Source organism: Chelon labrosus (genome assembly GCF_963514085.1).
Source record: "Chelon labrosus genome assembly, chromosome: 13".
In the NCBI taxonomy this organism is placed as follows: domain Eukaryota; kingdom Metazoa; phylum Chordata; class Actinopteri; order Mugiliformes; family Mugilidae; genus Chelon; species Chelon labrosus.
The window spans coordinates 12509318-12523395 of record NC_140346.1 but is presented as its reverse complement, the minus strand read 5'-3'; the positions used below and the strand labels follow the sequence as shown (position 1 = coordinate 12523395).

Sequence of the window (14078 nt, the reverse complement as noted above, 5' to 3'; positions counted from 1 at the left end):
ATCAAAATCATTAGAATTTCATACATTCTGTGAACCCATAAATTAGATTATTAATCCCACGTGTAGACCTGCTCAGTCAGATTACTGTACGTACTGTATAGGAGGAGAGTGAAGGTGACATCCCCTCAGCAGCTGCTCCAGTGGTCATCAGCTTGTCCAGCTGACTGCACAGCCTGTCCTCGGTCAGAGAGTCCTGACGTCCCCCCGGGGTCCTTCCATCCTCGCCGCCTCCTCCTTCCTCCTCGGTGCTCTGACCGTCGTCTATGCTGGACAGGATCTGGGAGTGAGCAGAGGTCACCGAGTAGTTTCGCGAAGAGGGCAGACCCGAGTCGGGGGAGTCAAACTCCACCAGAGGACGCTCCTCTGGGGGGACGGCGGCAGGGGGGACCAGGGTGGTCATGGTGGGAGTGGTGTCCTCTCCACTGGGAGTCTCCTGGCTCCCTGCGTCTGGCTCATCCACAGACATGAACACCTGAACAAGGAGGGAACTTTAGGAGCTGGGGGCAGCCAGCGAGGGTGTAACCTGGACATGGCTGGATTAAACTAATCTGTGTCTGCCTATTGGAATGACCAAAGTGTAAGCAGATAGTAACTGGTTCACACTCTTTAATATTTACTTTTGAAAACACAGACAACGAATGTATTTAGTTACCGGTCTACTTATTTCATGCAGTATTCACATAGTAATTTTGTGATCACTCTTGAGATATCTATACTGCGAATATTGTCTTTCTGAATATATGGCACATTATCTAATCAGTGGATGAAAGTGCATTTTTATCAGATGTCCTCTTCTTAAGTGGACATCTGATAAAAAAAAGAAAAGCCTCTTCTGTGACAATATTTTTTACTAAGTTAGTCTTTTCAGTCGATACCTTGTGTCTCGGCTTTGTCGACTACTTTTACTTGAGTATTTTCACTCATTCTTCTATTTCCCATCAGAATAAAATGCCAAACAAACATCTTTAAAGATATGTCCAATATATCCCAGTGACATATCATTATGTCGGGTTTATGTTCTCTGAGGACAACTACTACTGTTGTATGTTTACACGTCTGCAAAGTTGACTTAAAAATGCTGAATACTTTTTTTCCCAGTGAAATTTTGGGGGAAAAAAGTAAAATACTGAAAAAAAAATTCATAGTTTGCAGAAAAATAAGTGTGTTACCTCCCCCCTGAGTGGAAGATCTATTGGGTTTGGCTGCTTTACCTCGTTGCTGAGCGTGGAGTCTCTGTGCACCAGTCGGAGGACGTGGCTGTCGATGCTGCTGCCCGAGGAGAGCTTGGCAAAGATGGCCGACTGCATCTCCTTCTCCCTCTGCTTGACGATCACCTCACATGCCTTCCACTCCCGCATCACCTGCTGGTAGCGCTCACTGATCTTCGCATCAATCTTTATGCAGGATATAAAAAAAATAATTACCTGCTGCCTTCACCTCACTGTCTCTGTGTATGTGTGCATACTCTGTACCTGGCTCATGTCTTTTTTGCCCATGCCAAACTTGTAGTGTCCCAGCAGGAAAGGCCAGACCTCCTTCCTGATGTCATGCTGCACTCCACCATAGTAAACCAGCCTCAGCAGCTCTAGCTCCTTGTAGTTCTAAACACACAGGCACAAAATAAATAACATGAACAGGAGAAGAAATGCGACAAGACAGAAGGAGAGGAAGAGGAGGTGCATCAATAATGGGAGGAGAGAAAGAGTGATTGCAATCCATACAGAGGAAGACATAGATGAGTGCAGGAGATAAAGGACACAGATATGAATAGAGTGTAAATTAGTAATGATGGCTATGTTGGAGTTGATGAATGATTACAGTGGCTACTTTAATAGCTACGGCGGTATTATACTGCACTGTGTAATGAGACTTCATTTCACTGAAACTCATTAAATTTTCATTAATGTGAAGGAGAGATGAGAGAGGGCGGGGGCAGCAGGAGGAACGCACGATCACCGACTCACAATTAATATACATCAGAGCGGGATGGACTGTATACGCTGTGTAGGTAGGACAGAACAAGAGAGAAAGCTTTAACTGGGAGGTAACAGAAGCTCATTATATGATATGAAGTTAATTACAAAGTTAGTTATGACAATATGTTACAGTTCACAACTGATATGTAAACATGCGACGACTTCATTCTAAAATACGAGGAACTACTGCAAACATGAACCCAATAAATTAATAAAGATCAGAATTTAATAATCTGTACGGTGTCATGTAAACCTCCAGTACAAGCCGAAGGTATAATCTAATACTATATAATATATCGGTAGGGGAAACACTACATATGTATAGAATTAAAAGCTGCTTATAACAGAATCTAAATAAGTCCTCCACCAGTCAAACCAGGGGTGCATCTGTTGTAGAAGCTACAAATAATTAAACACAGACACTGACATTATTATATTTTAGTTATTGACAAAAATGCACTGGTTGACATTCAGAAAAATAAAAGATGAACAGAGAGATAATTCAAAACAGTCACAGAGAGTCAGGATGATTGATTTTTAGAAACTGACGCACCATAAGCAAACTTCTCATGCAACTAATCTCAGGCAGCTGGCATTTGTAACAGGGGTGGCATTCAGGAAACACTAGCAGCCAGGGCCACACAGAGATACAAGACCAGAGAACCACATAATACAGACAACAGCACATTCTGATAAAGTTCTGCTCGCCATATTAATATTATTACAAAAGTTTCCAACTAGGGAGTCAGGATGTCCACAAATAGTTGCAAGATGATTGACAGTAGACTGCTGTAAAAAAATAAGAGTCTGTGGATTTGGTTAAATACTCATGTTCTGCAGTAATGACACCAGCTCCTTTCTTGCGCTCTCTTGTTTCAGACAAACACACTGCAGCGCCCACATAGCCTCGCCTCTACTCACTCACTCTGTCACTGACAGAGCCGACTTATCACTCGCTTTATTCGCTCTGGTCGAAGAGCAAGTTGTTATGGTGTTAGAAAGTGCAAAGCCTCTGCAGCATTACCTCACCTTGCCCAGTTTACTAGGAAGTTTGCTTCTGCAAGTGTATTTAGTGCATCAGCACTTTTGTTTTCTTTGCAGTCAAAGAAGGACATGACTTTCAGAAGGGCATGCTCACTCACCTCTACGTGAGTCTACATACTGTACGTGAGAACAGTAATTACTTCTATTTGATTTGTTTTACTCATTTGTTATGCTTTAGTTGAGAATGTTTAAGACCACACAGCTCTTCTCTTTTTAGCTGCAGTTTAGGTGAGAAAAAACAAAGGTGAAGCTCTCAGCAACCTATTATCCTCCAGTGTCACCATGTGTCAGAATTACAATCTACCTGGACTGTCCAGATACAAGAGGGTCGGACACGACTGAAATTAAAGACGGAAGTTTTTGTGGGTTGAGGATGGACTGAAAATCAACTGCCGAACCTACTGTGAATTTCAGGAAGATGCTTTGCTCACGCATTGGTATAAGAAGTTGATAAGAAGATGAGTATGATCTCAATGCAAGACGACGGTCCATCTCATGCAGCCATGTACTCCACTCCTCGGCCAGCCAGCAAAGGCCAGAAAGATGAGCAGGCTCGTGGCAGTTACTGAAAAGGTGACTGAAACATGGTATTTAACTGTAAGGTCTGCGACAGTTATTACAACTCTGCAGAAAAGGGGAATTAAATGTCACAACTTCTTTAGAGTTCCAGTAACCGGTCATTAAGTGTGACAGCCACGCTGCACGGTTTTATGGAAATAAGTCGCCGTGATTTAGCTTTCAGGGTTGATCAATATCACTGACTCAGTGATGACTTGGGAGATTTGCGGTGACGTCTGGGTTTTAAATCCATCACCCTGCAAGAGGGATGGCGGAGGAGGATTCATATTCTTGTTATGTCGATGTAATTTCTTCAGCATGGTAGCTTGATCGTTTATTGTCCGCACCCACCTTGCAGTCTTTCTGGTACTTGCTCCACACCTCTTTGCTGAGTCCCCCGGATGCTTCACATGGTCTGTCTGGGGGGACGATGTTGTGGTTGACCAGAGCCGAGAGGTGAGTCCGCACTGTGGACAGGTGTCGACAGTAGGCCAGCCCTGAAGGACAGGTGAGATCAGTAAAGATACAGCCCAAAAATGAACATATCTGATCAATACAAACATGATAAGATACACTGAGTAATTAATAAATCAATTAAATTAGATTTTTATAATAGAAATGTTAATAAAAATGAGAGTAAAATTCTTAAAGGATTTCAACATGTGATAGACTGTGGGAAATTGCAAAGTGCATAAATATAAAAACAGGTTTTAACATTTAAATATCTTATATTGTTTTATTGAGTGCAATTAACAAACTAATTACTGGTAATACAATGAGGCCTTCACTCTAATGCACGCTGCTTTAATAACACCACAAATATATTATGTTAGGCAACAGTTCATTACAGAGTCTTCATTACGTGTTTGATACAAACACAAGGATATTTCATTACAGTCTGCAAAACCCATTACATTATCCTGTATCCTGAGCTGATACCCCATATATTATTTTTAAAATTACTTTAATTGATTTTAAAATCAATTGTGCTCCTGTCTGGGAGCCAGCAGTGTAACGCTGAAAGTCTCAAAGTGCAGGTGGAACGTTAAACTAATGAAAACACACTGGGAGCTGCAGTTGATAAAAGGCAGTTATACATATACATATATTTAATATCCGTGTGTATCACTTTAAAAAGGTTATGCTACAAACACAAAGCATCGTCAAAACGTGTACATAATTACAGATACAGCATAGAAACTCTGTCGGAAACTAATTGTAAAGAAAATGCAATAACCTGCAAGCACATACTGCACATCTAGTGGTATTGCTGTTTTCTAAAGAGATCAGTAATCATTTAATGGCATGCTGACTTGCATGATATGATACGGAGCACCAGCAATAAGTTGTCAGCATGCACTGGGATAACTCAAATAGGGCCACTATTAAGGACAAAGCCTTTAAATTCAAACGGAAACTGAAGTGTGTGAATACTGTACAGAGGTAGAAATGACGCTTACATCCATAGAAGGCTCTGGAAACTATCTGCCTCTTCATGTTCTGGCAGAGCATCTTAAGAGGAACACTGGAGGAGAGAAAAAAAGATCAACACACCAACATTAAAATGAGTTTCTGTCTGATTTGAAAGCATTTGTCTGCTGTTCTCATCGATAGATCACTTGTATAAATACTGATTCAGTGGAATCTTTGCCTTCAACACATTTAAAAAGACACAACACTTTGCTCAGATGATGAAATAACAACTCTTAACAGCTAGACTGAATTTTAGTATGAAGTATAATAGATTGTACCTCATCTAACTGCAGGCTTGTGTGACTATTCACCGATTTTAATTCAATTACACACTGATTTTCTATTTTATTCTATACTTTTCTTCTCTCTTTAAAGTTCAAAGTTTTAAATAATTACAAACTCTTATGCATTTTTATTGTTCAAACAAATACATATAAGATTAAAGCTATAGTTTTTTAATTTTAGTATGGAGTACAATAGTTTTTACCTTTTCTAACCGCAGGCTTGTAAGTCTATTTACCAATTTTTAATCCAATTACTCATTGATAGTTAAAATATAAATTTTTGTAAATTCCATAATTTAAAAACTTTTACCAAACTGGAATGATGTATAGAAACTATTTAAACCTTTTTTGGGGTATTGATCTCTTCTTATTTCTACACAATTCGTTGCTATAACAAAACGTAAAGCACGTGCTTACGTGTGAATGTCTGATGTGTCGTGTATGCAGGTGCAGCTGGCCGGGTAGTCGAACGACATGTTGCTGCCGGCCGTGGAGCAAGACTGGCACAGGGACTCGTGAGTGGTTACGTCTGCCTGTTGCCATGACGACGGGCTGCCTCCAAAACCCTGCAACTCCATCATCTCCCCGTGGTCTATATCGGAGAAAACGAAAGTGAGAAGACAGAGAGGGGTCTCAGTGCTCCGAGACAAAATGGACGCTGCTGTTTCTGTGTGTTACGCTCGTACTTTTAAAAGGCTTCAGGTCTGCTTCAGCCTGGCTACGTCTTGTGTCTTACATATTATGACATAGGTCCCTCAGCTCAACCGTAAATACATCTTTCCATGTATCCTTGCTTGTTATTCATGACATTAAGAGATGAGTAGATGGATGAAAGTTTTACACTCATGTTACATGTGAGCGCTAGAGAGGAAACCAAAAGTGGAAGGGGGACGGCTGAGGAAGCAGGAACGGTGCCGTGGGAGAGACAGGCAGAGAGGATGCAGGGATGCCATGCTGGTTCAGTTCATTCAGAGAGAAGTCAGAGAGGACAGCCGAGCTCAGGAGGACGCTCCAGAGAAACGGGTGGAAAGTAGAGGAGGAGAAGCGAAGAGGAAGTGAAGGAGTTTGACAGAAGAGGAGAGGCCAGGAACAAGGCTGACGCTCAGGCCATGCAGGATGCATAAAGCCAGAACATGACAAGAGACACACCAAAAGAAATTATCTCAGAAACAACCAAATCAAATAGACACCATTTAAACGGCACACAAGGGGGAGGAAAAAATCATAAGAACTTCACAATTGATAAAATGCTCTTCACCTTAATTCTTCAGGTTGGAGCTGATGACCTGTCATAAATATGAAGCTGCTCTTTGGTTGTTCAATAACCCCCAAAACAAATGATATTAAGAACAAAAAAACAGAAAAAAATGCCAGAGTGAGAGCGCCATTTGGCCTCCTCCCTCTTTACTTTAGGACTAGATGTGATCAACAGCTGCTCTTGAGCTCAGTAAGGCAAACCCTGCTCACACAAGGACTCCACGTCTCTACTACTGCGGAACCCCACAGGACCGTAATGAGAGGGGTGGAAGAGGGGGCAAGGGGAGGGTGGGGCGGCGGGGTTAGTGAAGAATTACAGTGAACAGCATTGCAGAAAACGACTGCACAAACAGGGGAGGAACAACTGAGGAGGTCAGAGGAGAGAGAGAGAGAGAGAGAGAGAAATCAAAAAACAAGGAGAGGAGACTGTGAGAAAGGGTTTTCCATCACAAATACGCAGAAACACAGAGTCGGTCTCTAAAAGAAACAATGAAACGGGTGCATATTCCCCATGCAAAAAATTTCAAGCATGTTGCAAGTGAGAAATGAAAAGACAAAAAGTAGGAAAACAGAGTTTAGTCAAATGAAAGGAGTGCAAAAAACACTAAGCAAATTATCAAAGCGAATCTCGACCGCGACAGCGTAAACCCAACAGTGCTGAGGCATGCCTTCGGAGCTACACTGAGGAGGTCAGCACTGCAAATCCCAGAATGCAAGAAATGGCGCTGAACTAGACAAAGAGACCTGGGGAAGTTGGAGTCTGTGGTAAAATCAGGTGACAGGTATGTGCGGCCATTGTGTTTGACAGCGGTGTTTCATAAGACAAGTCTGTACATCTGATAGTGTGTTTCCAGTGTTTCACAGCTTTGCTTTAGGATCCCTGCCGAGCAAGTGGACATAACTGTGTTTGCTGAGTGGTCGAAAGGAAAGAGAGCAGACAGAGAGGCAGTGGAGTTAAGAAGGACGGATGTAGGGAGAGTGTGTCAGTGGCTGCTGTGGCATTAACTATATGTCTGACAATATCTGTGACAAAGACACCATTTTCTTAGAACAGGATATTATTGCACCAGATTACAGCGTCCGGCCACTCTCAACTTCCAACTGTCATTCACGGGACAGAAAAATGAGGAAAAGACATTAAGTCCAGTCAACAGAAAAACTGAAAATATATCTTACTAGTGAGAGAATTCAGTGGCTGAGACGGTGTCTCATCTGAAACACTTCTAAGAAGCTGACTACTGACTGACTGATGAATGCTACCTATGGATGATGTGTGGTGAGACGTCTTCCTTCCCTCCATCTGACACTTCACCTGCACTTCACTTCTTGGACAACACTGAATGTGACCTACATTACAGATCAAGCCTTAGGTGATGGATAATGTGCACCTCAGTAAGCTATGGATGACACTAAATGAAACATGTGGACTCTAAAGCTTGGCACAGACAATGCATATGGAAGACTATTTGGCTAAAAAAAAATAAAAAATCAAGCAGGAATTAAGGAAGAGTTGTCAATTTACTGTGTGTCTAAAGCACTCATGACATTAACCAATCAACTGTGGATTGCTATTTTAATTTATTGACCTTACACAAACTCAGGAACTCTGTGAAAACACAACATCCTTTCAGCTTTTAATATTTGGCTAACGGGTTGCCAAACAGTGACCTAACATAGCAGACACAGAGAATCCTTAGGATTCATTTGGACCGATGCATCCGTCCACCTGATCAATCAAAGACCAGTCTCCACTGCCTTGTTTTGGTCCCCACCAATGAAAAAGATGACCTACATGTTAAACACAGTCTCCGGCTAAGTGCATACTTTATTTGTCTGAACTACTCTTTAAAATAAATATATTTAACCATATTTTTAAAAAGTCTGAGTTGATCACAACACACTTTCTTTCATATATTGACTGACTAGTACTAATAAGAGGAGAAATTATTATTATATGACATGACAGAGACAAATAATGACATATTTTTGATGCTATGGTTTCAGTTACAAGCTTTTTGCTTTCTGTATCCGTGTCAAATAATTTCAATTAAAGCAGAAGATACACAAACTGGAAGGTAACTTTTTTTTTAAATCTGTGTTGTTTAGACTTCCTTTCAAGGAGTGAGGCATTCTCTTTTGTGCTAGAAAAGCGATCTAAAAGATTTTTAAAGCATAATGCAGCCTGATGGTACAAAGTTTGAGGCAGTTAAATGTAATTTATAGTACCGTGGCACGTTGACAGACGTGACCTGACATGCACCTCCAGAGAAATGTAACTACGTGTCGCAGCGACACAGACCATAACAGCTGTGATTGGTCCCAAATGCATTTCCTTGTTCCTTGACTCAGCGGCTGGACAAGCACAGAAAGTTCTCCTTTGTTCAGGCTCCGACATACCACCTACTCAGACGTCTTCTCTATGTTCTGTGCTGCAGTGATTCTAGTGAAACCAATAGGCGGTTTAGACTTCGGTAGCAGCGCAGACCCCTACGCAGACCCTAACGCCGTAACTGACATGCACATCCCCAGAAATGTAAAAGTGCTGCGGCAACGCAGACTGCAAGAGCTGTGATTGGTCTGCTTGTTTGTTGCATGTTTCCGCTTTAGTATTTCCGGCTGCTTCTCCATCTCGGCAATTTTCGAATTGATTGTTTTGGATCAATAAAGATGGAGCACATTGAGAAAGGGTTAACTGAGGAGGTTCGGAGATACAAACATTTGTATGACTCGTGTCCGGCGAAACTTCGGCGTAAGTTTCAGTCGCCATTGTTGAAAGTGAAGCAGGAAGTAGAAACAAACCCGACTGGCAAAAAAGAAAGAGCGCTGACTTTGGGTGGCATTTCTACAGAGTGAGCCAGGCTGACAAGCGCACAAGTATAAATGGCTCGTAGCTACGGCGTCAACGTGCTGCGGTACTGTAAATTACACTTTACTATATGCTGTCAATTGTCTCAACTGATTGGTTTATGTATATGTACTGTACAGGGTTTTCATAATAATAACTAAGTAATGATTGACATATTGGATTTGCAAATTTGCTTTCCAAATTGATGTTGAGAGCCCTGAACTTCCCCATGTCCCTGTTAACCACCCCGAGACTATTCTCCACTGTCGGGCTCCGCCTCAGGCAGCACACACACACAGGCAGACGAAGCCGGGGTAGGTGGGGTCTGGAGGGGGAATGGGAGAGGCCTGTGAGGACACAATGGGGTGGGAGGCGGGGAGGAACATCTGAAGCTGGGGTGAGGTCTCAGGAGTGTGGGGGCGGTGGGGTTGGGTGGGTGTGTTAAGGTGATAAAAACCTTTCATGACATTTGGGTCTGTGAGGTTCCGCGAGCAGATCATTGAGATCATAGCATGGAGCCTATCTTCCTCTTCCTCGTCATCGTCCAGCGACGGAGCGCGGCTGCCAGTGGTGTGGTGGTAGTTTATAGTGACTGCTTGCACCAGTGGGACAACAGAGAACATACGTAGTTAGAAAATACCCTACAGGGCTCGGAAAGAGTATTGTGGGAAAGACACCATCGTACTTTACAAACACATTATACTGATAGTACCTATCACAGAGGTGAGTGTTTTTGAGAGTCATTCTTGTTACGAGCAGCCGCTTCTGCCCTGGGGATACTTGTACCTTGAGTGAAGAGTACTGTATCAGTGTTACTTACTGGCATCATAACGATATCCAGGGTAGACGATGCGAAACACGTAGTCAGCAGCTGTCTGCTCCTCACCGTTCCTGTCCTGGTCCAGGAGCCTGGCAGTACTGCTCCTCTTCCTCAGTTTAGGGAAAACTTTTCCCTGTAGGACAAAGATAATCAAAATTCAGAAACACACCGAGCTAAATATAAGTTAAGTGTCCAAATTTACTCAGAAATAAACCAAATATTTATGTTGCACCATACTTTTTTTTAGATGGAGGGGCCTAAAGGCAACTTTCAAACAGACTCAAATATCCAGAGTTTAGTTAAGAACCTAAAAAGCTGAGTATCCAGACTTTGACTGCAGAAGTTACGTGCATATTATTATTATGTTGGTCATTACCTTGCCTTTCTGGGACCAGAGAGGGGGTTCAAGTTGACCACGTGGAAGTAGGCCTGTTTCCAGACAGGAGAGGAAGGCCAATAGGTGACCACCTGGGGGGAAGTGCAGAGGTGGTCGCTGGATCCCATCTTGACTGACCAGGACCAGAGTGCCCCCACAATCAGCTGGAATATGGCGGAAAACAAAACACCACACAAGATTTGAGGTAGGAAAAGGAAACAAATACATTACAGACCTGGTTAACAAGATAAATCCAAGACATTAACATCAAAACAGGGACGGTACATGGTCTTGTATTTATATAGCGTTTTTCTACCTACTGGTACAATGTCACCACTCGTTCACACAGGTGCACACACATTCACACACCAGTGCCATGCACTGCAAGCAACCTGGGGATCAAACCGCTAAACCCTCTACCTACTGAGCCACAGCCGGCCCAATATTACCTGCATTGTTATTTACAGCTAATTTACACTTTAGCAAGACAAGTAATTAGTAGCTTGTACTGGTAACAGCTTATAAAAACACAGTCCCTTCATTACATGTTCTTAATGTTAGGTGACAGAGGCAGTGTGAATGGGCAAGAAACAGGGCACTCACGGCGTTGGTGACAGTGGATGCAGACTATCTGGCGCAGAGGCACAGTCAGCGCGTAGTCCCAGTAGATGCTGAAATGATGGGAAATGTCTTTTCGATTAGTTAAGAAGATAGTTATGAAATAAAGTTTGCAGAGGAGTTGCATTTTAAGCCAGTTTTCTTCACACGGAGGTGTTCAGTCAGTCATTCACCTTTTCTCCAGGTCACAGTCTCCCAGTGTGCCATTGATTAGCTGGTTGGGTGTCCACTTTAGGGTGAGGTTATCCCCAGCCTGGTGGAGCGACAGGTAGCCCCGCAACACCTCCATGTCCTTCTTCTGCCGTGATGAGACATCATGTCACAAATCTTGACTCAAATTCCACAATTAACCCACAACAATATCTCTCCCTCGACTCGGGAGCTGTACCCCATGTTTCAAAAACCTCTCCTTTGATCCATGATAAACATGTACATGTAAAAATGTCATTTTTTTAAGCCTTGGGAGTTACATGCTGTATCAAAAAATGAAATAAGAAACAAGAATGAAACCAAGTTGATGTGTTTCTCCTAAACGTTACACATACTTATAGCCAAATAAACTTGAATTTAAAGTTTAATTCTGAAAGATATATCCGCAGTTATGATCTCATGAGAGTTTAAAAACCAAAACACTGAGCGAAAATTGGTTTACAGCTCCTCTGAGTGTACTCGATTATAATCTGACGTGTTGTACTGTAGGTTTACCTTGATAAAATAGGCGGATTTGTTACCGATTACAGTACAGTGGCGTAGTGAGTGCTCTATTCATCTTCATGTGCACTCACTATATTTGTTAGCGTGGCTCTATCAAAGGCGTCGGGGGCGGTAAATATGTACTCATTATACATTCCCAGGGCCAAACACGCTGAAACTACTTGGCAGCACAGAGCACATAGCAGACAGGAGAAAGACAGCTTTCATCCCAGAGATCACACATACAAAATACTGTGTGCCTGAGTAGCACAATAATGGATGAAAATAGCCCTCATTTACAATTTGTCTGTCCACCAGCTGAGTGGGTGAAAAGTGCTTTCTGCATGTGCTGCATGTATGTAGGCATCCAAGTTGGACTTATGCCCTTTTTCCAAAGAAGGACAAGCTTTATGGGGCCCCCACAGCATCACCGCATCAAGACCTGTGACATGTGAATAAAGTTTTGATATATAGTTTATGCGAAGAAGTGGAAGCCCCTGGAGCTAGGAAGACATGCAGTAGCTCTAACAGTAATATTATATCTCCTTCAATTACAGTGTTCATTTTGGATGAGCCTACAGTACGTAGCACTGCCTTGGGAGAAAGAAATATTACAGAAACCATAAAGCTACTGTACATGAAAGCTGGACATAAAGTCAGTGGGGGACGTTATACCGGTTGCACCAGGACGTTGTTTTTGCCATAGAGAAGATGTGTCCTGGAGTTTTGGTGAAGAGACTCCACATACTCCCTCGCTGAAGCAGCAAACCTGTCCTCTGACATGCTGCCACTGGACTGCCTCTTGCGGATCTAGAAAAGAAAACATTTTCTTTTCCAGTCAACTTATGCCACCCACAACTCTTACAAGACACGCATCCCACACGTCCTCAGCGATCACTCCTACCCGCCACCGCACACCAACACCTCCTGAGGGCCGAGGCAGCCGATCTAAATCAGCCTCCACACTCACCCCCAGAGCGGGCCGTCGACCGGCCGAGACATCTTGGCCCCGGTGGGCGCCGTGGATGCGGTGTCGCTGAACCAGCTCATTGGCCGAGGGGTCCGTCCAGAAATGATCTGAAGTCTTCAGCTTGGTGTACTCCAGAGCACATGGCCCCACTGTAAACGCAGCACACACACAAAGACACAGTAACCAGTGATTCTCCCATTTAAACCCTTTTGAAACTAACCTTATGTCTAATAGTATTGAAGGTTTCTTTGTCATGTTCATGTTTTTCCAGGTTATAGATTTTCATGTCTTGTTCAAGTCACTGTGGTGTTTTGATTTTTGTTTTTGGATCTCCTGCCTTATGCAGCGCCTTTAGTTTCCTTTTGTTAAATTAAACCCATTTTTACAAAATCCTGCCTCACCTCTTGGTGTCCTGCATTTGGGTCCTAACCCCCTTATCCTGCAAACCCTGACATTACTCTTCTTCTTTTCTCTCTCTTTTTCTGTCTCTCTCAGATGTGTCCCCCATATGAGCTGGGATGTGCTCAAGGTTTTTTCCTGTTAAAACTGAGTTTTTACTCGCCACTGCCACTTTATCGGGTTCTGTTAAGCGTCTTGAGACAATTTTGATTGATACAGGCACTATATAATTGAAACTGAAATGAAAGTAGAAGCAGAAAGTAGTAGAAGATCAAAATTGCTTGTTTTTTGTGTGAAACTCTGATAAACACACAGACTGAATGATGCGGAGCAAAGACTCAGACTGACGAAGGTAGTGAAATGAAACGTATGGTCCAAATTGACAGATTGGACCAACAACAAAGCAGATGACAAAGTATCCTTGTAATGTTGTAGTGCGCAGCTAATAATTTGTTGTAATAGCAGCTGTTTGGACACAGTATTGCGCGTAACTGTCTCAGCTGTTCCTCAAATGTCCACTAGTCCTCCTCAGTGTTTTGTTCTGCTCTCACACCTGTCCCTGGTTCCATCATCAGTCCTCATTAGGTGGACCTCACTTCCTCTTAAGTCAGTGTGGATATAGTGTTTATTTCACCCTCTGCCAATTTGTCTCCCTGTTCAAGTTGTCTCCTTTGATTTAGTCTGCTGAGCCGTTTGATTCCTGCTCCTGTCTGCTTATTAAACCTTGCATCTGTTGGAGCCTTCAGATCGAGTTATGTTTACTGT

The 14078-nt window shown here is 42.7% G+C and overlaps 1 protein-coding gene across 1 annotated transcript in view; it reads right to left on the bottom strand.

The window, feature by feature from the left end:
* Window positions 1-14078, bottom strand: part of sgsm2 (small G protein signaling modulator 2) — a 76409-nt gene that overhangs the window by 7547 nt on the left and 54784 nt on the right. The window contains exons 6-18 of the mRNA XM_084558966.1: window positions 12915-13063; window positions 12620-12754; window positions 11425-11549; window positions 11237-11304; window positions 10634-10797; window positions 10258-10390; window positions 9895-10029; window positions 5753-5927; window positions 5039-5103; window positions 3930-4075; window positions 1473-1601; window positions 1212-1394; window positions 95-472 (exon numbers count right to left, since the gene is read on the bottom strand). Of these exons, the coding sequence (XP_084415092.1) occupies window positions 95-472; window positions 1212-1394; window positions 1473-1601; window positions 3930-4075; window positions 5039-5103; window positions 5753-5927; window positions 9895-10029; window positions 10258-10390; window positions 10634-10797; window positions 11237-11304; window positions 11425-11549; window positions 12620-12754; window positions 12915-13063 (1985 nt within the window). The remainder of the gene's footprint in view (window positions 1-94; window positions 473-1211; window positions 1395-1472; window positions 1602-3929; window positions 4076-5038; window positions 5104-5752; window positions 5928-9894; window positions 10030-10257; window positions 10391-10633; window positions 10798-11236; window positions 11305-11424; window positions 11550-12619; window positions 12755-12914; window positions 13064-14078) is intronic.